Genomic DNA, 27,611 nt, shown 5'->3' on the forward strand with positions numbered 1-27,611 from the left:
GCCATGCCTTATAGAGCATGAAATAGCTTCATCGGGAGTGACTCAAACTGGCATGTCCCAGACTACACCGCTGCACAAGGATTAGTTCAAGAGGAGGGAAAGCAGAGGGCAAAATCCATGCTCCAAAATGGCTAGAGGTGTTCTGTGGGCAGGTCAACTGAAGGAGAGCTTGCTGCCTCTGAGAGTAACTCTCCTTACGACCAACTCTCCCCCAGCACCTGCCTACTCCCCGCTCCTCCTCCTTACCTGGCTCTGGCCCTTGTCAGGACTCTGCACCCATCATGTCAACTCCCTGAGTTTGCAGGGACTGAGGTGGGGGAGAACGATTTCTCCTTAATTAGCTTCAAGGGCCCCAGCAAGTGCTGCTATCAGCACAGGGGTGGGAGGAGTGCTGTGGGGCTGAAAGGAAGGCTAGAGGAAGAGAAGGAGGAGCAAGCCTTCTCCTGGTAAGTAGCACCCAAACCTTCTTCACTGCTCCTGGGACTACACCTCTAGAAAGGTGGGCCAGATAGGAACCCAGACCCTACCCCACAGATGAGGAGTACAACATGGAGCACAGGAACAACTATGTTAATTTACTTATTTTCTTTCTTTTTTTTTTTTATTTCTTTACCATTTAGCTTTCTAACCCTCACAGATGAAAGTGTTTCATCATGGAACTGCCATCCCCCACCTTTTTTTTTTTTTGCTTTTAATCACAGAGTTCTATTTACAAATTAGTGTTGATTTCAACAGTGTCAGCTAACCAAAATGACATCTTTTTTTGGCAAAAACACACTTGCTGTTGAAAAAAACCCCATCCAACTCTGACAGCAACTTGCATTCTGCAATGGGTTTTCACACCTACTAATGCTTCTACCTCCTGCCTCAGCGCTCCATAGATATACCATAAACCCACACAGCATTGCCCTAAATACATAGTTATCAATTCATGTGCCCTCTCTGTTGTTTATTCCTCAGATACCCATGCCATCTTAAAATGAGGCATTTTTTCCTCCACAACTGTAAGAATTCCAGTCCAATTCCCTCATTTTTTAATTCTACTTAAATATTTTTTTAATTTCCTTAGCACTGGAGCTTGGAGCAAACTTAGTTGCTCTGTTATTTGGGTTTCCACATTTATAGGTGCATTTTTTAAAAGTATTTCATCTCATTTCTTTTCCAGGATAAGCTCATGATTAGCCAAGCAGCTAAGCAGCAAGAACATAGCATTGCCATGTGGTAGATCAAATGACACAACCACAGCAGGTCCAAAATACAGCTACAAGGGTATAACAACCTCTTGGAGAAAATGAATCACTCTCAGAAAATTCCCTGGGAATGATTTTCAGGAGTGGCAGAGTTAGTGGCTTTGGAGAAAGTCAATCACTTCCCTTCTGTACAGTAAAGGTTGCCAAAGTTTGCCACAAGGTATAACTTGATATCCTCAACATAGCAGAATATGTAGAAAAAGGCACTCACCAGAGTTAGCTGAGCAGCTACAAAACTGTAAACAAATGTGGACAAACTATTACCACCCAGGTTATATGAAGCCAGTGATTTAAAGTAAATTCTGTTTTGCTTCTGTCTGGTGGTCATCACTAAGTGCTAGGCAGGGCATTACTGTTTGACTTCATGCTGAAAATTTCCATTTTCTAAGCATTTGTTAATTTTAGCACATTAATCCTCACAGTACTCTAGAAAGACAGAGTAAATTTTATAAAAACAGGGAGGCAACAGCAGAAGGTTTTCAACTCTTTGTACCTTGAGCCAAATTGTGCTTGATTTTTGAAAGAGGTCTCCTCTGCTAGCACCAGCTGACTTTCAAAGGCACTGCTTTGGAAGAACAGACTCAACAGGGACAAGCAAACATTAGAAATTATATTTGAAAAGTGCGGTCTTAAGAGTGACCCACTCAACTCTACCAAAGGAAACAGAGCAGTATTAAACAGGATAACCAGGGGATCAGGTTCAGCCAGCATGGGTTTAGGAAAGGTATATCCTGCTTGATGAACTTGATCCCTTTTTATAACAGATGACCCACCTAGTGGATGAGGGGAAGGCTGTGGATATTGTCTACCAGGACTTCAGTAAAGCCTTTGAGATTGTCTCTCAGAGGATTCTCCTGGAGAAACTGGCTGCTTATGGCTTGGACAGGTGTACTCCTTGCTGGGTAAAAAACTGGCTGGATGGTTGAGCCCAGAGAGTGGCGGTGAAAAGAGTTACATCCAGCTGGCAGCAGGTCATGAGTGGTGTTCCCCAGGACTCAGTGTTGGACCCAGTCCTGTTTAATATCTTCATCAATGATCTGGATGCACACTATCAGTCAATTTGCAGGCGACACTAGGTTGGGCAGGAGTGTTGATCTGCTGAAGGAAGGCTCTGCAGAGGGATCCGGACAGGCTGGATCAACAGGCTGAGGCCAACTGTATGAGTTTCAAAAGGTGAAGTGCTGGGTCCTGGTTCACAACAACCACGTACATCACTACAGGCTTGGGGAAGAGTGGCTGGAAAGTGGGCCGGGGAAGAGGACCTGGTTGACAGCCAGCTGAACATAAGCCAGCAGTGTGCCTAGGTGGCCACGAAGACATCTCAGCCTGTATCAGGAATAGTGTGGCCAGCAGGACCAGGGCAGTGGTTGTGCCTCTGTACTCAGCACTCAAGGCCTCACCTCGAGTCCTGTGTCCAGTTCTGGGCCACTCACTTCAAGAAAGACATTGAGGTCCTGGAGTGTGTCCAGAGAAGGGCAACAGAGTTGGAGAAGGGTCTAGAAAGTAAGTCATATGAGGAGTAGCTGAGGGAGCTGGGGTTGCTTAGCCTGGAGAAAAGGAGGCTCAGGGTTGATCTTATCGCTCTCTACAACTACCTAAAAGGAGAGTGTAGCAAGGTGGGGATCAGCCTCTTCCCCCAGGGAATTAGTGACAGGACAAGAGGAAATGGCCTCAAGCTGCACCAGAGGAGGTTCAGGTTGAACATCAGTAAGAATTTCTTCACTGAAAGGGTGGTTGAGCATTGTAATGGGCTGCCCAGGAAGTGGTGGAGTCACCATCCCTGAGGGTGTTCAAGGAATGACTGGACATGGCACTGAGCACTATGGTTTAGTTGACATGGTGGTGTTCGGTCAGAGGTTGGACTCAATGACCTCTAAGGTCTTTTCCAACCTTAATGATTTTACGATTTCATAAAGACTGGATATGAATTTAAGAGTTCCTAGCCTCCAAATCCCTGCTTGGATCATTAAATGCCCCCTCTGCTTATCTAAAATCTTATTCAATTCCTGAGTGAGTAACAGGACACAGAACAGTTAAACCCTTTATGATTATCTATTAATTCAGAGTAATGCCATTTTTTTCTGTTTCCATTTGAACTTGATCAGGTGATCAGACACTAAGCACTGAATTCAATAAACATAAAAATTCTTCTCATGAAGCTTAATTTAGAACTATTTGTTCTCTTTGAGAAGAAAATAAATCTTTCTTAACTGCTTTTAAGCAGAAAAGCAAATATACTATGTCCCTTTATCTACTAGTGCTTAAAGTATAATATATACTCCAGTAATTTCCTATTATAATGGAATATTTGCACAGGTTGCAAATTTATCCCGGAGGAATGAGGAATCTAGTGAATGGACACATACATTTATTACACTGAATACTCCAGGTAGTGCTGGCCTATGATATCAAGCCAATAAGCTGGATGATAGCCCTGGTATAATTGTGTAATTAATTAGCTTTATCATAATTTTTGGTTTATGACACTAACTTTTATGTGCCACTAGTCAATTTAATGGCATTTTAAATTGAAATAAGGCCCCTGAGAGAGATGCTACTTACTGAATCACAAATTTTGTATTCAGTTTTCTTTTAATTTCAAAAGATGACCTAATAAAATTTCTTTATAATTAAATCGATTCTAGCAACTTCTCCTATGTGATTCTTTCTCTTCTTCCATTTTTAATTACAAAAAAAATTCCAATCAGAAAACACTTGCCACCGTAATTATACATAAAAATCAGCGATCCCTTTCTGTACCTCTTGCTGTTCCCCTCACACAGCAGTGCATCCTGGCTAGCTTTCCTGCAGAATTTTACTAGCATCCTCCAGAGGTATAGTGAGGAAACTGCACCTTTCAAAGTGAGAAACTAGTTAAATTTCCTTCTATCTTGTTTGAAAAATAGTCAAGACATGGGAAGAAGGGTAAGCAAAACCCCATGTACTTTCTATTTTAGGCAGACATTTGCAAGCATTCCGGTATCAGAAGTTGTAGTTCTCCAGCAAAGTATGATCAGCTAAAGGAAGGGAAGGGTGACCAGGGCTCACCTCCACCCAAAATGGCAGAGCCCCCCTACATGCCACCTCCTATTTCCAGCCAAAAAGGCAACCCAAAAGTGAGCATTGGCACTTCCTTGGGGCCAAGGGGTTGTGATGTCATCCAGGAGCAGTTCTTACCAGATAGGCACCTTCCCTGCCTGGGGCTCATCGTACAGAAACCCATGAGGATCACATCCTGACACAACACTGTTAGGATACATCCTCCATTCAATGCTTAATACAGCGGTTACATTGAGTAAGAAATATGAGCAAGACAAGCCCTATAAAAGCTGTTTTCATGGGCTTTATTCTACACAGTGGGCAGCTGCACCCAACAGGAACACTGGGTGGGAGCAGAGCTAAATGACTCCTTTCTGAGGTGATGGCGATTCTTGCATTGAAGGTACCCTTAATGTATGTGCTACTTTACCACATGGTAAACACAGAACAATACTCCGCCTCTGAAGGTCATCACAACATTTCAACCACTGGTGCCTGTGAAATGGATATGTTGGAGGCACCCAAGATGACACAGAACAGTTAAGAGAGCACTTGATAATACCGGATGGTGCAGCCAAACAGATTAAAATAATATCCTTTCCCTGCAGACATAATCATATTCTGTTCCACTTCTACTCCCTAGAAAATAATAAAATAACAGACAGATATTGAGCATAAATGGAACTTCAACAGTTTATACTTGTGTTTCTAAGGCAAGCGTATAATTTTAAACATAACTGAGTTTTAAAAAACAGTGATATTGGAAGTGAGATGAAAGTAATGGAATTATTGTCAACCTCTTACCATTTGCTGTGCTCTTTTTGAAGTTATCTAGAAACTCTTCTAGGAGTTGTGACTGGTTTGGAGGGGGCAACAAACTCTTTGGATCCTGGGAAATGTCACCATCTGACCAGGATACACATAAGGGTTGCTGGGTCATTCTCACTGTGAGCATTACACTTCTCTGTGAAAACAGCAACTCCATTTGCCCGAGGTTAAGAACAGACACAGCCTCTCCATTTATGCTCAGGATTTCATTGCCTACTCGGAGCCCTGGGAGCATGTGAAAGCAGAGAAGGAAAAATAAAAAAAGAGGTAATATAAAACATAAAGGGTCACAAACCAAACCTTATGGTGATTCACCTTTTACATTTTTGGTTTGAATTCAAACAGCCTAATCCTACAACAAGTCTACTAGAATCAATGGGAGCTTTATTTGTGCTATAATTATATAGACTGACCTCATGCTTACTTTGATAGGTGTTACACATAGTACAGCAAGTGAGTTGTTTCTGTTTAAAGATGTTAGAGAAATGGGTGGGTGGGAAAGCAACACAGCTTTCAAGAAGATTAGAATAGAGCCACCTCTCACAACCAGATACCACCAGTATACAGCACCATACCACATATTTCATTATCTGGGAATAGCACGGCATTAGTCATGCAGATCAAATTTTTTATGCAAAATTGGAACAACAAAGGATGGAGTTTTATCAGCTTTTATATAAATCTAAACAGTGGCAAATGCTGTCTTTCAAGGTCAGCAACAACTAAGTAGACATCACCAGCAAGTAGCAAATTAATATCTCTGTCTCCATTTCTCTGGGTTTGTTTTTCAGAGAGCAGAACTTAGGTGATCCTCAAATGTGCTGATGAAGAGAAGCACAGTTTCTGAGCAGTGCCGTGGAGAAGCTATTCACAGAAATATATGCAGAAAACTACTGTGGGGAGAAGGGCTACTTTTCCTTGCCAGAAAAGGTGGAAGTGATGGGTCATAGAAACTGATCAAGCCCATGAGGTTCCCTAGTGTGAGATGAACTCTTTCTCCAGTCTGTTCCTCTGCACAAAAGTACTTGGTTGGACGACTGAATACAGACTTTGTCTCCAAGGCTGAACAAGAACTCTCTCCACTATATTGAAAGGATAGTTTAGTTACACTGTGTACACTATTTTTCCTTGTATCACATATTTCCAATGGTCTTCAGGAAAGAAAATGGTGAACAGCAAAAGCCAAGAACTGTTTCAGACAGCATTACTAAACCTTCTTTAAGTTTTTGGACTTTAAAAAGATAATGAAGAACAGTTTTAAACACAACCGTGATACAGTACCTTCCTTGTATGCCAGTCCATCAGGGAGTACATCACTTACAAAGATATGGGTGAGATGCTCATTTTCAGCAACTTGTGCTGTGACAGCAAAGCCTGAAATAAAAGAGGTTTTAATCAAATAAACTTCCTTGGGGACATTTCCCTTTTATTTTGTGTATTTAGTAGACTCTATACAAGAAGGAGGGTACTTCTTGTGAGAACACACCCACAGAGCATACAGAAATTATTACATTGATTCTCAGTCATTGTTAGGCCTGTTAAAATTAATAGGACTTTTCAACTCCCAGGAAATGTCATACTCTGATGTTAAAAAAAAAAAAACAAACAAAAAAAATCACATTGCAAAAAGTAATTTCTACCTCCACTCCATATGACATTTCAATAACAGGCACAGCTCATCATTATGCTAAGAGTTCTGCAGCATGTCCATCAGACAAAGAGGTATCTTAAACAGGTCCAAAAACTGGAAACCCAAACTATAAAGCAGCAAACTATACAGACCAGTGAGTGGGACAGCCCAGAAAGGAATAATTTATTGCAGACTTGCAGCTAAAAAACAGCACAAAGCTGCCTTACAAGGGTATCCTTGCAAGGTATATAATTATTCCTAGGCATAACTGCCTCCCACAGACAAAAAGCCTGTCAGAACTTGTTCCAAAGGACACTGTTGATACTGTGCCAAGAGAGGATCCCACTACAAAAAAATGGCAGACCTTGACCATGGCCTGACTGACAGCACTTTTATTAATCCTGGCAAAGGACTTTTGTTTTCTGACAAGTTCATGCTTGAATTATTTGATCATTTTAGCAAAATTAGAAAGTGGTCTCTTCCAAAACATAAGAAAGACACTTGCAGGCTCACACTTTGATCTATCAAGGATGGCTCTACCTGCTCTCAGAGACAGAAAAGTCCTGAAGAGAGAAAGCAAGCAATGAGAAGAATACAAGAGAATTCCTGACAGCTTACCATAATCACTTATGTTTTCAGTCTTTGTAAGATGAACATGATAAACGTTCAATGGACAAATTTCTATTTCATCATACACCTGTTGGAAAAAAACAGTAACACAAGTCATCAAATTATGAAAATATAAGCATCAAACCCCAAAGACACAGCATGAGAAACAACCACGTTATTCTTTGCATCAAGACTTGCTGTCTTCACACAGAGCATTGTGTTCCTGTGTAAGCATCACTGCTATCAGTGAGACTAAAGCTAAAGATCAAAAACCCAGCCTGAAGTAGAGACTGACACTCTGCTTTTGTACGAAAAGCCTCACTCAAATCTTCAAACAGTTCTTGAAGAAAGTGTTTGCAGTGCCTAGCCACCCAAACGTGTGAATAAGGATGACACAATGCAGTCTGGGAACAGCTTTAAACCTTATTTTAGATCTAAATTTCACACATTTGTAGGTGACAATTCAACTGCAGCTGCAGACAGAGCTTTATCTAAAAGGAGTCACACTTTCCTGGTCTAATATGTACTCGTATGGTTCAGGAGCACAATACTCAGTATTTTCATCAACCAGTCTTCTGAGTTGAAGGCCATAGTGTCTTGGCTCCAGCTGTTTCATCTAAGGAAGAAAAATAGTTTGGAATTCGTTATTTATTTCCAGAATCCTAGAACACAAAGAAGTGACACACATACAAAAAGCTTCTAGAACCATGCAAAAGCAATCCTCAAAAGTAATTTTCCAACTATTTTTGTGGTATAAACAAAATCAGATGAATTGCTTAAAAGATAAGGTTCAAGAGCAATTTCCATTTTGCCTTGCGATCCTCCCAGATCCTTTCGTAAACATGATGTCTTGGCTATTAGATTAACTGAGCAGTAATATATGTTTCCAAAGATATCACAACTGGTTTCTGTCCTTTTGAATTTAACACTCACAGCCACCTTTTCCTATGACTACTTTTAATGATTCAGTTCTGTTCAGTAAGTTTTGCTCCTTATATAGAAAAGGCATACGTATGTATGGGCAGTTAGGAGAGGGGATGGGATAGCAAGTAGGTTCCCTAAGGGTTTGCCTTTATTGGACTTTATTTTTATTGCTGGGTTTCATCTATGATCAGAGAGTTCTATGTATTTTTTTTTCACCATGAGGTCAAAGCAAAGATCCTATCTCAACAGGAAGTAAAGGGAAACAGGATTATTCCCCGAAGATATTAGTCTGAAAGTTCCGAGTCCCTGCTGGGAGGCTCTGAAAAATCAGGATACTGGTGACACCATGGCACAAAACATTTCACTTTAGCATATTAATAGAGCAATAATTCTGAAACAAGAGGAAGCAACACTTTTGAAAGAGAAGGAATGACAAGCTCCCTGAGGGTTATTTAACCCCTTTAGTGCATCTCTGCAGCTTACAAAATCTAAATCTACTGACTGAATAGTAATTACCTTAAGATTTTATTATGTGTTACAGTTTAAGAGTTGCATGTGTTCTGTATCCTGAACAATTCAATGTAAATGCACAAGATTTTGTATACATGCTATCCAAAAACCTCAGATGGAAAACAGAAACGAGAAAAGTAGAAACCCCATAAAGCGTGGGTGAAGGGAAAAAAAACCCAACAAACAAACCAACAACCCCGGTGAACTTCATCCTTATCCACATAACATTCAAACATGTTCTGTTAAGAAGAAAGATTCCTTACACTCACCAGAGCAGAATGAAAATGTAAGAAGGAAAAGAACCAGGATAGATGAGCAGAAAGTATTCAGCATTAGAGAATGCTTATGAAAAGCTTTACACATAGAATAGAGAGACAAAATAAAACAGAAAAACATTTAAGAAAAAAATCAAATAATTTAAAACTAAATTTTCATGTGATACAGACACTGAAAATTAAAAGTCAGCTTGAAAATTACAAATATTTTGGAATGATGGAGTAAGAGAAGTAAGGAATTTCCTTTTCAACTTAATTTTACTTAATTTTATTTCCTCCTTTAGGGGTCTTGCACATCACTTTAAGGACTTCAAAATGTTTCAGCTCTATCATGCCACCTGGTGGCCAAATCATGACTCAGACACCCTTTTGCCTGACAAGGTTTTAAAAGTAAAGGCAAGCATTAAATGTTTTTTCCAGGATTCAGTCTCCATCATCCACAAGAAGATAATTTCTTCTTAGTGATGCCATGGAGACACAATGGGACTTCGCTAAGCCAGTGTGCTTCTTTTGATTTTTAAAACCATAGTTTACCCTGGATTTTTAAAAATTTGTATAACTTAATTTTATTTGTTGGTTTGTTTGCAATATTAACAGGTGCAAAAGCCATTAAATTGTGTCCTTTCCTTCATTAGAAGCCTCAAAATTCATTAACTTCAAGCCAGTTGAATGATCTCACCTACAAATTCACCCTAACCTCTGCCAAAAGATACAGCTGGATCTTGTACAGCACAGGACTCCTTCTTCTCCCGTTTTTCCCCTTGTGAAATAAATACAGTATATTTACCAGAAAACAGAACTCAGGGGTAAAAAGTTAATTTTTCCAAAAAGCTTGTTTGCATAATTTAAGTGACTTGAATCCTGAAGTTAGAGCTAAATTCAAGCACTGACACGTGTGGAGACAAAAGTGCTAGGTACATTGTGATGTTCTAGAGGTGCTGATGTTTGGTCTGTAGTTAAAACTAGCATCTCTATTTCAACTTCACCCTGTGACTCAGTTTTCTGTCCCATGATCTATATCAATCCCTCTCGAATTGTGGCACTGACTTTCACAAGGGAATTCACGCTTTGAAATTCACAAATAGAACTGGTATTTAATTAAAAGCTTAAAAAGTTCCTTTAAAAATCAAACATATATGATAGCCTTTATCACAGCAGTCTTAACTGTCTTAATTTTCTGGCATTAACTCCCTTTCGCTCCTCTGTGATTAATTTGCACGGAACAACCAGGTTTGCTGCAAGGACAGCGCAGAGTGGACGTGTGCTGAGATTACTCAGGGGCTGACTACCTGGCAAACTGCCTCTGCTCTTTAAGTATCAACTGTGCACTGTCTTGAGCAACACCTTTTGAAAACCTTTCCACAATCCTGCAACCTTGGCTACAACATATAAATAACACAGCTAAAGGAAAGAGAGCAGTGTGCCTTGAGACAGTGACTGGGAGATGCTGGTATTACAATATTATGTATTATTAATATTAAATATAATTATTGTATGATTATTATATAATAGTGATAATCTTATCACTATTTAGGCATCCTCTGATATACTATGTTCCTTCTCAAGTCCACGACTATTAATAAGGTGCAATTGTGAATGAAAAGTAAGTACCTTGCATGCCAAAGACAGAACATCCTCCACCCTGTGCTCTGGCTTGAGTGTCAGCGCCACTCCTTGGCCATCACAGAAATGAACATATGTCTGTGTTTCCCAAGCATTCTCCTTCTGGATGCTCTCTGGCACTGAACAGTAGATATTCAAATAATCATCAACTTGCTGCTGAAACAAGGGAGAAATGTACAAGATATGTGGATATCAAAAAAAAAAAATCAAACAAGCAAAAGCAGAATTACATTAGCAGCTTGCACTGATTATGTATTTAGACACAGTGCTGTGAATTTCCAACATGGCAAGCCAGGGAAAGAATTCTGTTACCTTCTCTTATTCACTATATAAGATCTTATTTTCTAACGATCAGATTGCACTTCCTGTACATTACCATTATGGGATTTTATATCTTTATTTCATTATAATTGTTGATTTAACTCAATGTGGATATATGTAATTATCTGGTATTATATCACAGTGGAAGTAAATCTTGAAGAAGAATTGACTACTACAATTTTACCTAGTTAACAAATGTAAAATAACTCTCCAAATAACTCTATAAATAACTCTATAAATAAATAAACATAATTACTGTAATTTTGACAGAAAATGACAATACAGTAAACTTCCAGCAGAGAGCACTGTGGAGCAAGGCTAGTCATAACAAAGTACTAAAGCAGGAATAAAGTGCTCCCATTCTATTTACAGTTTAAGAACATATTGTTTCATAGGCAAATATATTTGCCTGTTTACCATTTTGCTTCACATTCTCTCTCATTCCAAAGCCACTCCGCTTGATCAAATAACAACATCCACCCTGAATAAATTCCCTGTCACTTTCTCACCCTTTACTTTCAAACTTTCTCCTGTACTGCACTTGAGGCTGCATGTTTCAAAGGAAGCCACACAAGGAGGAGAAAAACACCAAGAGCTGTTCAGAATTTGAAGTTTCACATGTATATTTGGGTCTGCCTATTCAGCATATCGCTTAAATACCCACATCAAGACATTTGAGTTTATGCAGACAAGGTCCCTTGATTCCCCATGCAGTCACTGGAAAGGGACAATAACACCATGAAGTGGCAGAACTGCCACCCAAGACATATCTTAAGATATCCTGAACTGTTCTCTGGAGTGCCTACATCCTTAATGTTTTTTCCTTAGTATTTTTGGTTGGTTGGTTTGTTGTTGGTTGGGGGGATTGTTGCCTATATAAAGACCCTTGATTATGCAATTCTTCCTCCTCTCCATAGTGACACAAGCCCAGGGGTGCACTGCAATTAAAAGCTGCTGTAAAATCACTGCACAGAGCTGCTTCGCTTGTTGCAGTCAGCAAAGTTATTGACAACAATCTACCAGTAGTAACAGAGAGACCAATACTATTTTGTTTTTCCAAATAGCAACTGTGGCTGTGAAAATGATGAAGCAAGCAATGCTATCCAGGTAATTACCAAACAATGCAGAAATTCAAGTTGCAGCCGACCCAGAATGTGGCATAGTTATAATTTGATGCCAGAATAACTTTGGTTTGGTGAAATAATATTAATGAACTAGTGGCATTCATGAATCTTGTCTATCTTGCTCAACTGTCCCTTTTAACTAGTTGAACGTGAAATTTCAATTAACACAGGTGCATGGCAATCCTACTAAAATTCAGCTACTACTTATACAAAACAGGAATCATGTTATGCTACTGTAATTAATGCAGCAGTGAAATCCACCAGGTGAAGTTTGACCTCGGTGGCTGTAGTTGCAGACTGCTCGTAACTGGTGATATTGAAGAAGATAATTCCCTTAGAAGCATAGCTCTCTCAGCACTAAATCTAGTGCCTGGGAATAAAAGCTGACCTTCCTTCACAGTGTAAATAAGAGAAAGGAGAAAGGGGGCAAGGCAGGCAGGTTGCGAGAGTGAAGCACAAATGAGTCAGACTGAATCCCCCGGTGGCTTCCTCCAGGGAAAATCAATGCTATGCTTGCATCAACAAGGGAGGTGCTCCCAGCAGCTCAAAGGTTTGCAACTACCACAATGGTTTATTGCACTGCAACAGCAGCTGTTCAAATATGCCTAACTGAAATAAATCTCACTATTGCCAGAGATGAAAAAAAAAACAAACCTCAAATCATAGAGGATTAAGGTGATGAGAACTACATTCAAAGCCACCTTTTGGTGTAAGCTTTTAAGACAGGACAGAAAGCTCTGCAGCCAATGTGAGATACGTCCATTCCTTGCCATGTACACTGATGCTCAAGCATACAGCTTGAGATAAACTCGCCTCTGTTACTAAACATGACTGTGTTCCTTAACTGCAGTCAAGGTACTATTGCTTCATCCACATTTTCCGTCTCAGAAAATCTGACATGAAAAGAGATTTTTTTTTCCTGTTATGCTTGCAGTGACTAATTCCACAATAGTTCATTCATTCATTGCCACATAAAGTTATAACAAGCCATCCAATTTTCCAGCGAGAGGCGCCAGGATTTTCAGACTGTCACACGTTGTGCCACAGGGCTGCTGCAGGACCAATAGGTTACTTCATCATTTCCTCCCACTATTTGCCTCTATTTTATCATCCTTTTCAGAGAAAATACAGCCTCTCCAGAAGGCTCCACTATTTATCATTTGCTACCCTCCTCAGGCAGCATTTTATAAAAGTTTTGATGCTGTTTCTGTTGGGGTTTTTTTTATTTATTTATTTTTAATCAGGCAGTGAAACCAGGCTGATGCCAGAGTAATGGTTTTCAGTTATGATGAATCATTTCTGAGTTGTTGTATGATTCACCAAAATGTCAGGATCTTAAAAATGCCTACGCTATATTTAATACCCATTGAGAAAAGGTTTTAGAAATAGGGTTGAGATAATAATAATAATAATAATAATAATAATAATAATAATGTTTTTCTAGCTCCAGAGCTCTGCTCAGCACCTAAATTCAGTGGGTTTTTCTAGTCTTGAAACACAACCCTGCTAAATTTGTAAAATCTGGCCCAAAACCTTGCAGCCACACTGCCCTCCTGCTGGTCCCCCTCTGCCTGGGGAACAGGGCTGTAAGCCCCTACCTGAATTTGGAGAAGGCTGCTTTATCTAGAGCTGGGACAAGAAGACAGACCTCGTCCCTTCACCAACACAACACTAAAGAGAGAGGACTTCATTCTGCCTGCTCCCTAGTCCCTTCAAAACATTTCTCTGTCTCATCAGAAGGGTTCAGGAAGAGCAAATGCTCCAGTTAGGCCAGGGGACAGGAGACCCACAGCAGATACTCTTGCATAAGGCAGCTCCCTCACCCTCACAGACACAAGGGAATCAGCATTCAACTGAGGGACTGGTGTCACAACCCTTTTGGAGAAACCTTAAGGGGCTGCACCCACAGGATTTTGCCACTTCTCACGTGGCAAACCTTTCCATGTTTTAACAGATTTGAATAGGAACAAATTGTGTTTGCTGTCTCCGAGATGGGACATGAATGCCATCTAATACCACATCCAAAGGTACATTCTTGAGGAATTTGTAAGTGTTCTCTACAGGAGATCATATCAACCAGAAATACCTCATAATTATAATTTATTTTGAAAAGAGAGGAGTGATTTAGTTTAAGTACTTTCCTAGCCCAGGAAATAACATGCAAGTGGTCAATTAAAAAAGGGACCTCAGGTGTTTCAATACACTTTTTCAAAGAACAGACAAAATGTGAAGATAATTTCAGGAGGCAAAACAGCATTATAGGGGTAGGTGCTGTCAATAGGAGATGTCTCTCCCAGTAGCATAACTTCTGTGTAATTATACATTTCTTTCTTACCTAGCCATTAAAAAAATGCACTTGATGAGAAAATAAACCATGTATACTACATAACGATACAAAAAACCCTCATAAAAATCTATGAGAAATGATGAACTTTGTTCAAACCTTCCTCACAAGATTCACTAAAGCTCTTCATTACAGTTAATCATTTTCCAGAGCAATATTGAAGTTTAAATGCAGATTTTGGCTTCTTGTCTAATACCTGGTATACAAACTCAGTTGAAATGGAACAGTGTTGTACAATGATTTTTTAAAGTCTTTCAAGATTTAAACTGCATCACGAAACTATCTGGTTTAGGGCACAAAGGAGGAAAAGGGGCAGGGGGTAGATGGGAAGAAAAATACCCCTCTGAGTCTGACACATGTTGCTATTAAAGAAATCCAGCTATACCATTCAGAAAACAAAGTCCAGAAACCCTGTGCCTAAGACTTAATTTGATGTTTTTATCTGGAGCCTGCACAAGCCTACGGAGGGAGGATACTGTCTATATAAGCCCTGCAGCACACAGACAACATTCACTGGTCCTACAGATATGCAGTTACGTATTTTGGAGTGTCTTGCTTTGCTTCCAGACTGAGGGATAGTGGTGCTATCCCCTAAGGAGGCTGCAGTAATGGAGAGGGACCATGACTGAGGCCAGGCAGGAACAAGCAGCAGCTCTCCTCCTCCTGGGCACCAGAGAACATCAGTCACAGCTGGATAATGCTGCTGGGGGGATGCTGCATTCTCTTCCTTTACTTGGGCAATCTCCAGCTATACATTAATTCTCACTTCTCTGATGGTATGCTCTACAGACTTTACACAGATTTTATTGCCTTTATACTCAAAATACAAAGGTTCTGTCGAAGTAGGCAAAGGGGAAAAATATACCTTGGGTATCGTCCCATCCCTGGAAACCATCAAGGTAAGACTGGATGAGACCCTGAGTACCCTGATCTAGTTGAAGGTTTTTCTGCTCATTGCAGGGGGGTTGGACTAGATGACCTTTCAAGGTTCCTTCCAACCCAAACCATTCTATGATTTGCCATACTGTGAAGGATGCTTTCAAACAAGCTCGTTCCCAAATCTTTCTCAGACAGTGTACAGACTGTACAGATTAGTGCTGTGAAGAAGCTTCTAGACGAGTTTTTTGGTTTGGGTTTTGTTTGTTTTTTTTAAAGACTACATGAATGTTCAGAAACTTGTTAGAGTGGTTTCATTAGCAGAATTACAATCCTGTCATCTAACAATAACCGCATTTTATGAACCTTTTCAGGGTTTCTGAACCAGCCCAATCATACACTTAATGAAATACATTCAGGAATTCAAAAATATGATGATGTGGAACGAGGACAGGCATATCTTACCTCAGCAGAGTTGGCTGAATTCTGAACACCAGCAAATCCATGTCCTCCAGCTGAATCAAAAACCTATTGAAAATATTACAGATAAATAAGTATGTTAAGCAAATAAACACATTTACTTCTTATCTGTGTTGGGTAAATCCTTCAAAAAAATAAAAATTACAAATTAAATTAATAAATATACATAAACCTGCTAAATCCAGGGGGTATTTTTGTACTTTTGATTGCTTTACTCTGACTAGAATTAATAAAGAAATACAAATCTATAAAGAAAATTCAAGCAGATTTTCTCTTTCAAGCTACATGCACACATACATATTCAAATATGTATAAAAACATTCATGTCCTTGCTGTTTTCCTATCTACTATTTAGCAATAAGATTAAAGTCATTTACCTTCAAATCAGGCCCTACACTGGAAGTTATAATTTTCACCTTCAGAATACTGTTAAGTACAGTTACAAATCTCATAATGATTTCAAGGAACTCTTTCAAACCATTGTTGCTGGTTTCTAAAACTTCCTATCCTACAGTTTTTCATCTCTCTAACCAAGCAGTTTGCTTGACACTATTGACTGAAACTTTTAGCTTAGCTTTAAAGGCATACTTGACCCAAACTCCACACTATTAAGTAATGAAAATAGCTGACTAACTACTGTGTCTGCTTTGAAAGCGATGAAAGCAGAAGCTGAGATGTACACTGCCCATCTGGAAGCTTAACTACTAGCATCTCACAAAGGTATTAGACTTATTAATGAAAATTTTTAAAATCCAATAAATGCATATGGATACAATATCAGATATTTTGGTGATAAGGTTGGTATAAACACATAGATAGATCTATACTGTTTATACAGGACATTGAGATTTGCAAATAATAACATTACCAAGGTGCAAATATAAATAGCATTTTTTAACTCCTTCTGCAGACAAAAAATCAGGACAATATCAGACTTATATCTGAGTTTTTTTTTTTAGTTTTTGGTACTAGTAAAAGCCTTTCAAATAATCCAAGACAACAAAAAACTCTCTCTTAAGATTTCATACAAAAGCCAATGTCTGCCAATGCAAATAAAGGGTACCACTTCTGAACTTCCTTGTCTCACCCAGGGACGTAATCAAAGTATTTTATTGCTTATTATTTCTCAAAACAGTTCACCATTTAGACATAAGAAGGAAGATAAGCATTTAAGAAACCGAGGATAATGTGAGCCTAGACATCCCCCATCTGCTACGGTGCAGTTTTATTAACTGATTTGTAAAAGACTGAGCCACTACATTAATGTTTACAAAAGCCTCTGAGCACAGAAACTCTGAACATTATTTATTAATGCCATAAAAATAAACAAGATACAATTAAAAAATTCTCTGACACAACAATGTTGAAAAATACACCACCTGATTTTGAAGCTAAGGTATGTAAGATTAAAACATACCAGCTACAGTCAAATGAACTTAAATCCAAGAAAGCAAGACTTTTTTTAATCTATTGTTTGACAGAAACATCGCAACACAATGAGCAGAGAAATGAACTCCACTTCTCTGATTCACCCAGCTTCCCAGTGGGCTGAAAGAGACAAGAAAGTCAGCCTCAGACCTATTCTGATTTTGATATAAAATTATGTGTATATACACAAGTCTGAGCAAGGATGTGGCTCTCTTTTCAGCCCCCTTCTAGGTTCATGGGTCAATTTTCAAGCCATGCCCTTAAAAATTCCTCACTTTTATGGGTATGAATCCTTGCATGGTGTTTTTCATATGCAACACTCAGCATTTACATTTCCTTAATTGTGTTTTAGGATGTTTAACTAAAAAAAAATTAAAACGTCAAGAACCTCAGCTTGTGTATGAAAACGAACACATTTTTGGACCAGGTGGTTGCAAGGTTTGGAATAAGAAGGGTGAAGACTCACTGGGGGTACCTTTGCTTGTGACAGAGCCCCCTTCTCTGTGCTTAGAAAAGCACTGTGAGGGCAGCAGGAACCTCCTCGTCTTGCCACAGGTATAAGACTCCCTGTCCCTGAGCTCCACAGAATCCCCTTCATGGGCTATAAAGCTTGTGAGAAGACATATTACACAGTTAAAAACTGTGCGAGGTATCAGCTCTGGTGGGAACAGAGCTAAGGGGCATAACATCTCTTCCCTCAGGGCTTGTATTAATAAAGAAATAAAGGTGCAAGACTCGCAGACCAGACTCACTTGCTAGGGAGCATAGGGAAAATTATGTGAAAAGGATGACCTGGAGAAAATTTCTCCTTCGGTTCCTTCTTTTGTAAGACAGACTTGAGATTTATTAATCAATTTCACCATGTTAACACATCTCGATCAATATGCTAAAATGTGTAACAGCCACCTAAAGAAGCTTAATGCCTGTGGAACACATAGATATTAACCTATTAAAAATACAAACCACTAGACCAGAAAATCCTTATGTGTTATTTTGCAACACTGAATCTGTTGCATCAGCTTTGTGGCTATTGCAAGATGCGTACAGATAGGCTTGTTTAAATATTCCACAACAGATTAGCAGATGTGCAAGAACAGCCAATTTACAAGTGCTAATCACAGATCTTTGTCTAATTAAATCAAAATACAGGGCCACAGAATAATAGGAACAAAGTTACCTAATGAACAACGCACGAAATACTGCTTTGCAGAAGTAACAGCAGGCATGGCAGAGGCTAATGAAAACAGTAGTGATCTGAGTGTGGGTACACCTCTGTGCCTTCTGCCTCACTGTCAAGAAGTGTTTCTGCTCTTATTTACCTTTTTTCAGGGAAAAAGCAGCAAATGCTTGTTTCACATATAGCTGTGCTTTTATTGAGAAAGCACAGACTCCTGAAGTGTGGGGTTTACACTGAATGTGTGCACAGACCATTAGTTTCACAAAGAGAAAAAGTTGCTGTGAGATGCTGTGGTTTCACCAGTAATGCAGCCCTTTGGTGGGACCATGCATCAGCACAGCCCCTCTCCCAGGAGCCAGCCTGACCCAGAAACATCAAGCCTGCACCAAGCCTACAGCTGCTGTAAATTGGCCTGGCATTATTTGTTAGCTGCCTACACCAACAGCTGACCTCTTGCATGACAGAATTCTTCTTCTGTTTGCTAAAATGTACTTCCAAGTGTTGCTTTGAGAGGCCAATGTCAAAGATGGCTGTCTTTGCAGCAGTCTCTCCTCCTTTCTCCTTGAAAAATCACCTGTGTTACTCTATAATCAATTGTAACAGTACTTCAGAGTCCCAGTCACAAACAAGCACACACTGTGCTAAGGACTGTGCATACAGGCTATCTCCAAAGAAACCCTACTTTCAAACAGTTTGCAATGTGCCAGAAGAGAAGTTTTGTTACAAATTAAAATCTGATGGCCTTATGCTGCTACTAATTAACTTAGTGGGTCAAAACCCGTCCTTCACCAATCTTATTTATTACAAAGAAACACAAAATTAGATATATACACTCACAAGTGATGATCCCACTGCAAGTCTGCCACACCTATTGAACCATTCTACTGTATGTACCAACAGCACCTTGTAGAATGAGCTCCAGGAGAAACAAGCCGTTCTATGCTCTCTGCAGCAAGACCTACCTGAGTTATGGAAGGTCTCTTTTCTTTTCCTTTTCTTGCCAATGTGTCCAGTCCTTTTAGTGAAGAAAATAAACCCTTCTTATTTCGAACCCTTTGAGACAGAGACAGGGTACGTTTCCTGAGAGCAGCTTCATCCCTGGAGCAGATCTATTTAAACAGAGACAGGTCTTCCTGTATCATTCTCACAACAGCAAAATATTGTCAGCTTTTTAAACCTGAGGTATCAAATGAGGGTTACTTCAGTTCACCTCAGTGTAATATGCCAAGGTACAAGGAAAATGTTTTAAACTTTCAGAAGTGATGGTTTTTTTGTTATTCCAGTGGTGTGGTAGTGACATTTTTTTGTCATGGGGTAAAATTAGAAGTCATAGCAAAAGGAGGAACTGAGAAAATATTGCTCTGTACAACAAAAGCATTTAATGAAAAGGCTCTGAAGAAGAATGATAACCTATCATTCAGATACAAAATTGCTAGAGGAAGACATTCTCAAAATTGCCAAACGTAGGAGATAAATGTGCTGTGGCATTGAGTTATTAACAAGCAATGGCACAAACCACACAGATAAAAACAGTGGCAGAGAGAAACACATTCCTTGGCAGGACTTTCAGTATCACTGTTCAGACTTCACATGCAGGAAATGTGGTCTAGATCTCTCTGCCAAGATCAGCCTTGCAGCCCTTATTAAGGTTAAAGAGCAGAGGTGAACCTGCTACTGCTGTACTTCCCTTAAAGCTGACAGGGTGACAACAGGTTACAGCAGCTTAGGATCTCACTCATTCTTCTTTAGAAACACAGCCTACAGTTCTTAAAAAAGGGACTTATAATTTGAATTGTCTCTAGTTTTAGCCTATTCCAAGAATACTTCCTTTTTAGGAGGGACTCCCAATTCTGAACTTCCCGGGGCCAAAAAAACCATCATGGCCATATCCTGCAGAGGAAAGTTGATTTGCAGTCAAGGAAAAGGTAGATAGGGTGAGAAAGAAACAGGGCTGTCTGAGCAACACATGTGGGTGCAGCCATGTATTATCCCAGCACAATTCCACATCTGAGCACAATATTAATGATGGCTTTGTGTAACACACCCATGAAAAGTGCATTCAGACTTACCAGTGCATGGAAGGATGAGACAGAGAAAATGCCAAGCCTCCCCAGTGCCAATTTTGAAGGACGACTGGCAGCAGCCAAAAGGCTCTTTGGGTTTGGGAGCTCCCCCCCTTGCAAACTGGCTAGGTAACATCGCATTCGGAAAAGGTCCATGTTAAATTTTTCCAGGTTTTGTTCCCATTGCTGGATCTGTTTAGATATAAGAAGGGACAATTAAAAGGGGAAAAATATCTTTGCGGCCTGCACTGAAAATTTGAGCTCTTCCCCAAACCCATAGTAAATTACTTTCATCTGGTAGTATAAGGATTAGATTAGTTATTCGCTGCCAAAACACATCCAGTCATATTGTGTTACATCAACCCAAAAGATGAGTTGAAACAAAACGAAGCTGGTGGTCTTAAATGCATACTGACAAGATGAACATACCATGAACTTCGGGTAGTTTGATAGCCACAAAAACAGTTACATAAAAACACAACCTTGTGCTTCAGGAAGGCTTTTTTTCTTTTTTTTTCTTTTTTTTTTCCCACTCTTCTCTCTCCTTTTTGGAAATTAGTCTTGGTTGTTTTAGCTTTGATTGTCTAGCTGGCTGGCTGAAAGTAAAGTAGCATAGCTATGCTAATGCACTGTGCAAAGCGAAGTAACTACAGTGGTAGGTCCTGCTCATTCTTACTACTATCCAAGGCTTCCCTAACTTTTAAACAGGAGACAATACTCATGGTTCTTTTTCTTAGTAATAGGGTAAGACACACTTACACTCAGGCAAACTGCAAAAACCAGCTATATAGACTCGATACAGACCACTGGATCAAAAGCAGGAATGCATATATGCAATTTTTAAACATATCTAACACAGGTACATGCAGATGTAACAACTTATTTCAGTTTCAATGTAAAATTAGGAAAGTGAAGACTCAAGTATTTACCAGACAAAGTTCTGAACCAAGGTTTAGACGACAGATTTTAAGTATTTGTGCAAATATACACTCATTTAAACAAACACATATTCTTATGCACTGCATCAAAGTCAAATTTTGCTGTTCATTTCCCCAAATGACAGACTAGTAGTTGCAGCTACAATCTGACCTGCAGACTGTACAATTAATGTGCAACATACATTAATACCTACAAATAGTATCTATAAATAAAAGGCAGCAAGCACATTGACTCAAGGCAGAAAAGTCATGTCCACTAGGTTATCATATGCCAAGTTTATGTACTGAAGACTGTTAAAATCCCTGACAATGCTGTTCTTCCAATGTCAGCTCCAATCACTGCATGTTTGCTGTTCAACAGGTGGTTTAGGGCTGTGGAGAAAGTTCATCACGTTTTCTTTAATGAGCATTGGCTTCATATCTTTTGCTGGCGCACCCTGTCTGCACGCACAGGACATTATCACCTTACACTGAGATTAGCCAAGGCTGAGACAAGTCCCTTTGTGACTCAGGAAACAAACCAACAAATACAAAAATCACATGTGAACTATGACCTGTAGGTTCATCTAGAAGCAAAATCAGTTCAGGTTCCTTATAATGCTGCCAAATACCACAAAAATTAAACAAGTATCTTGCCTCCTTACTTTAAACAATGAGGAAGTAAGCAATGAAAGGGTGAAAAAGGCCCCGTTAACAAAACAGTGCTAAAGTTTGTGCTAACAACTGATAGAGACCCTTCCTAGTCCAGCTAGGAGCATGTGCTCACAAAGTGCAGCATCAGCTCTGGCTATACTTTTGGAAGTAAGAGGTGTTCTTATTTGGCAGGTAGGGTGAAGAAAGGGAAGACAATATTCCATTTTGTTCAGCTACAAATGCAAATTTGTAATACACTTAATTTACAAAAGCTTATAATGAGAGCAATTCTCAGAAGTCCAGTGAGAAAGGACAGAGACATATTCATAACAAAGATGCCTTATCTAGTCTCACCAGAGACATTCGAAACATGCATCCTCTGCACTTCAGAAAGAATAATCTTTTTTTTTTCCTTAGGTTTATTTGATCATTGCCTTTTTTTTTGCTTTCTGTGTGCTCTCGGACACTCCCCACAGAGCATTTTTCTGCCTTCCAGTACTTTATGCATGTGACAACTCCAAAAGGAAAATGCGAGATGAGCTCTTTCTCTGTGTCAACACCCAGCTAGAATAAAACATGGTTGTCAGCTTTTCACAAAGCCAAAAGCAACAAGCTCAGGTGATGCCCTTCCCTTTGAGATGAAACCACTGTGGGTACAGTGCCAAGTCGACTTTTAATACCTCAGGAACAGAGCAAGGCTTGTTCTGGGCACTGCTAGAGTGGAGCATCCTGTCCCCATGGAGCACAGTCTAAACAGGCATACTCGTGTTTCTTAGGCCTTCTTCAAAATCCCCATTAAAGACTTGTTCTAAGTTATATTTCAAAATAAAGATAATCAAAGAAGGAGGAGTAGGGTACAACATTAGGGCATGCTGAAGAAATAATTACATTACAGTGTTTATCAGCCACGCAGGATACTAGTTAATCAGCTCCCAAAGCATCGGTAATCACAATGTTACATTTAATGGCATTAGTAAAAGCTGTAGGCAAGGAATTTCTGAGATTGTCTTGTAGCCTTATCAAAACCAGGGATGTCTGGAACCAATTGGAGACCATGAACCAATACCAGCTGCTATTTGTCTAAGCCTTTTAAACTATGATAATTCTTCCTAAAGATTTATATTCTTGAAGACTAAATGGGGGAAGCACACAAATAAAAAAGCAACAACTTCAAAGCACAGTATGACCTGGTCCATGAAGTTAATTTACAGCCTGCAGACTAGCTGCTGCAAGCATTATTCTGCTATTGTGTGAGGCAAATCTCTGCCCCACGTGGGAGGACTGCCCAAAAGATGGCTCAAGGACTTAACTTCACCATGCATAGAAAAAATGGCCCTTTTGAAATCTGCTCAAAAGCAAAAAGGAAAACGTGGATGCAGCAGACAGCTGTGGGAGCAGGAATGGGTGACAAAGGCTAACAGCAGCATGAAGTGATTCCGCAAAGAGATAAGAGATATGGCCCAATATAAGGTACACCAAAACAAGCAAGCACACGTGAAATGTGAAAGCGTTAAAGGCTTTTTCAAGAGGAAAGGGAGGATGTCATTCTCAATCCAGGCAAATGTTAAGCAAGGGTTCATGGGTTTAGTGGCAGTATGAAAAAGCTTGGAAGAAAGGTATGGAAAGGCCATCCAAATAAATGTATTGAACTTAATAGGATCCTGTAAGGCAGACAGAAAAAGGAAGCTGTGGTAGAAAGGAGTAAAATGTGGGAAGCCTTGAGAATTATTTAGCCTGGGACACCAGGAGAACTTAAGCAAGGAAGTCTGGTGCAGGGACAAGACAGTAATTATGTGAGGGGGTGGGCTTTCACATCAAAGATTTAGTACAGGAATGAGTTATTAAGAGTTAACACACAAAGGAACATTAGCATGGTATTTTTGGCAGTACTTCAGCAGCAGTGATCATTTTCAGAATAGAAATAGTCAATTCTCCTCCAGGTTAGTGAAAAATCTATTCAGACACTGAGAAAAAATTGCGAATTAATTACATTTTAAATCATGAAACAGAGGAGCTAAAGGAAGTTGCTTGAAAACAGGTCTCATACAATTCAATAATCCTGCTAGGTTTTCTAAAGGTAAACTTTAAAATGGGAGCTTGGGAAAGACCAGTGGTTTCCAGAGGTGACAGTATCCATAGTTCCTATGTGCTATAAAGTTGTCTCTGCAGCTGACATTTACAGTGGCACCACCACCTCAGCTGGAACATTTTTAGGGCTTGCAGACTGCAAAACAGAGGGCCTCAGTGTCCCAGTGAAGGCAGTGCCAACAGGGCAGGCACTGTGAAGGCAGGGACAGTCCCTGGTTCCTTGTTGTTCGTACACTACAGTGCAAACAGTATCTTTTTGGGGGGCTGAGGAAGAACTGTCTCATTTTCAAGCACGTTCTCTACAAAGTAAAAAGAGCTCAATGTGATAAAACCCAAACCAGTACGCAAATGATGTAAAGCAGTGCCAGAAATGACACCATATCAACTCAATGTAGCAATACTTCAAGGACCTAGAAGAAGGATGGAAGAAACTTCCTGGACAGCTGATCTGATAACAACACACTGGTTTTTCACTTGGCACCTATTTAAAGCAGCACAAAAGAAGAGATGCACAGAGAGGAGGTCCTTCTCTCAGTGCTTAAATGAAGCTAAGTGCTTCAAAACTGATTTTATTTATTTGAAGTTCTTATACCATGCAGAAACACGACTGCCTTGCTGATACAATTCACTATCTATAGCAATAAAAATTCAAAATTTTTCCCTACACAACATCTTATTTCCAGATGGAAAGTGTCTCTGCATGCTGATGTAGGGAACTCAATGGATTGAAAAGAAACTGCTGCTGTTTTATATGCACAGCTTTTCAACCACATTACAAACAACACTAAACTCTTTGCATTCCAGTCCCTGGTTCTCAGACACAATTCATACTGTACCCATCTGGAAAAATGAGTCACTTGGTTTCTGGGGACAAGGAACAGATTTTTATTGTCATTAGTTCCTAAAGAGAACTCGAAGAAGCAAAAACATCATTCTCCCAGAAATCCCATTACTTTAAAAATGCCACTGAAATACTGTCATAACTTTCAGCTCAAAGAAATAAAAATGGCAACATAATAGACTACGGCAACACTGATGTACAAGTAGAAATACTTTATTCTTCATTCTACCTGGTGACTTAAAAAAAGGTTATAATATCTTCCTGAAATAACAAGACATTTTTTCCAATAAATGCCATCTTTTTGGCTGTTTTGGAAGGACAGAATTTTCATAATTTCTAACCAAAACAGACAGAGGAAATCTTATTCCAATACCACTGATAGCACAAAAGTGCATGCACGTCTACCTAATTTACATTCTTGTCGATAATCTGATTGAACTTGGTGGTACCACATATATGTCTATAGCTAGGGATGTATGTAAGAAAGCCACTGAACTTTATTACCCAGCTGCCCCTCCCCAAAGTCCACACCTCCAGCCCTTTCTGCACATTCTCCCCCACCAGCTTCATCATATGAGATAATGCTATCCAACTCCAAGATCAGTAATAGTTTAATAATTTTTCATTATTTTATGCCAAATTTTTGCAAAACAAAGATGGAATTTCACTCATCTGTAAAACAGTAATTGCAGTGCAGGGAGACTGGAGATGAACGTCCCTAACTTTCTGACTGCCTACTCATTTTGTTCCCAGTCTACTACTAGTAAAGAGAAGTATTTTGCTAATGATGTAGGGAAGAACCATCCTTACTGAAGAGTGATACCAGAAAAGAAATTGTACTGAATCTCTCAGAAAGCAGAGCTCTGCTTTTAGCCAGTTCAGAGACCACACAAACTGAAGATCTGTTTTAACAAGTGTAGAAAATTTTTTTTTTTAGTTTAAGAGGATATAGAAGAAAAAAAAAATTACTGTGTACTCTAATTCAAATTGAATTTGTATGTGGCAATACTGGCATGCGCTAGTTTCCTGAAAAGATTCTCTTTGAGTGTTGTTATTGTGAATTTTCATCTCAATGTCAGACAATATTTCATCAGATGCTTTATAGAAAGTTAAGACATGAAATCTGGGCTTTGTGGAGCCTGAAGAATAAATTCCCAGACACATTCCAATCATCTTCCTTCAAATGTGAGAGAAATGAGGAAGAGTCAAGTAAATTGGAAAAAAAATAAAGGTAATGAAGTTACGCTCTTTGTAAAAAGCTGAAGACCACTATAGGGAAGGGAAGAAAGGTACTAGTGGATTTAATTACTACCCATAATAAAGAGACCACCACCTTACAGATCCCCTTATTTTTTTTTATGGCAACTACTTTTAGGTGGAGGACACATATGAAAACTTCTGGAAAAAATGTCTCCAAGCATGTGCCTGTTCTTCTCATTTATACCTCATCATTTCAGTGCCTGCAAGTAAATACCTATGTTCAAAACCCACCTGATCAGTAAGTTAAGTATCATCTGCACAGAAAATATGAATCACTTCAGAAACACCTGAATAGCCTGGAAATCATGATTATACCAACATATTAAAATCTGAAAACTCCAGATGCTTTCAAGCAACTATTATTCATACTGTTGTTCTAAAGTGAGATAACAGGAAAGATTTATCTACCAAGTACATAAAGAAGTATACCCAGGGCTACAGTACCCTCACTGTGAGATTTTCCATCCCACTAAAACCAATTCTACAGGCAGAGGCAGCTCCACTTTTGACTTAATGTGCAATATTTTGTTAAAAGAGTTCTGAATAAATGCTAATAATCCCTTTCACTAACTTCCCTACGAGTTTTACAGAACTCCATATTTCACAGCAAACACTGTGGTCTCTCTGGCAGGTTAAACACCTAGGAAAACTAAAATTTTTTTAAAGACGGGCTTTGAAATTCATCTCGGCACCAGGGGATTTTCAAACTTGTTACCTTTTGTCCTAATTCTCTTAGGTTTAGGGGAGAAGTTACACGCTGGGGGAATACCACCACCCACAACATATTTATTTCACATACTAATAAAAATGTACGTGGTTGTAGGTAGTATGTGCAGATTTGAGATTTCCAGCCACACTGCCAGTGCGGTGGCTGCTGTACATACATTGCTGTTGCAGATGCTTGCTTCCCCCATCTCTTCTAAACTGACCAACATGACCCATAGCCATGGGAAGGGCTGCCATTTTCTCTTAAACTAAATCTATTATTATTATTGAACCAGTAAAACCTGATAGAGAGAATCCCTCACGTAAGCCGCAAGGTTGAAGACATTTCTCAACCTGTTTGATAGCATCAAGTCTCTAAAACTATGATTTCCACAGAAAAACAACATTTTCCCGGTAGTTTTTTTGTTTGCACTTCTGCTTAGCACTGGCTTTATCAACTGATATCCTTCAAATTCACCAGATTTACAAGATGAGCTTCTCCATTCCATGTGCTTAACACCAAAAAGAATCATATAAGTATATCTACCTGTAGCAACTTTAGAAGTCTAGGTTTCCTTAGTAAAACTGCCTTTCAGATGATGGTAACTGTGAAATAAGAAAAGTCTTTTCTGCTTGTAAAGCCCT

The 27,611-nt window shown here is 39.4% G+C and overlaps 1 protein-coding gene across 9 annotated transcripts in view; it reads right to left on the bottom strand.

Annotated features, from left to right (window-relative positions):
* TIAM2 (T-cell lymphoma invasion and metastasis 2) overlaps positions 1 to 27,611 on the bottom strand; it is a 187,213-nt gene that overhangs the window by 46,288 nt on the left and 113,314 nt on the right. For 8 of the 9 annotated variants that reach the window (XM_017822013.1, XM_017822014.1, XM_017822009.1 and 5 more), the window contains 8 exons: positions 20,508 to 20,693; positions 19,401 to 19,547; positions 15,819 to 15,881; positions 10,677 to 10,844; positions 7,868 to 7,972; positions 7,366 to 7,444; positions 6,399 to 6,491; positions 5,094 to 5,342 (listed from right to left, as the gene is read on the bottom strand). In XM_017822013.1, the coding sequence (XP_017677502.1) occupies positions 5,094 to 5,342; positions 6,399 to 6,491; positions 7,366 to 7,444; positions 7,868 to 7,972; positions 10,677 to 10,844; positions 15,819 to 15,881; positions 19,401 to 19,547; positions 20,508 to 20,693 (1,090 nt within the window). The remainder of the gene's footprint in view (positions 1 to 5,093; positions 5,343 to 6,398; positions 6,492 to 7,365; positions 7,445 to 7,867; positions 7,973 to 10,676; positions 10,845 to 15,818; positions 15,882 to 19,400; positions 19,548 to 20,507; positions 20,694 to 27,611) is intronic. The other variant, XM_017822018.1, reaches the window with a different exon arrangement.

Source organism: Lepidothrix coronata, unplaced genomic scaffold (genome assembly GCF_001604755.1).
Source record: "Lepidothrix coronata isolate B3197 unplaced genomic scaffold, Lepidothrix_coronata-1.0 Scaffold94, whole genome shotgun sequence".
Classification (NCBI taxonomy): Eukaryota; Metazoa; Chordata; class Aves; order Passeriformes; family Pipridae; genus Lepidothrix; species Lepidothrix coronata.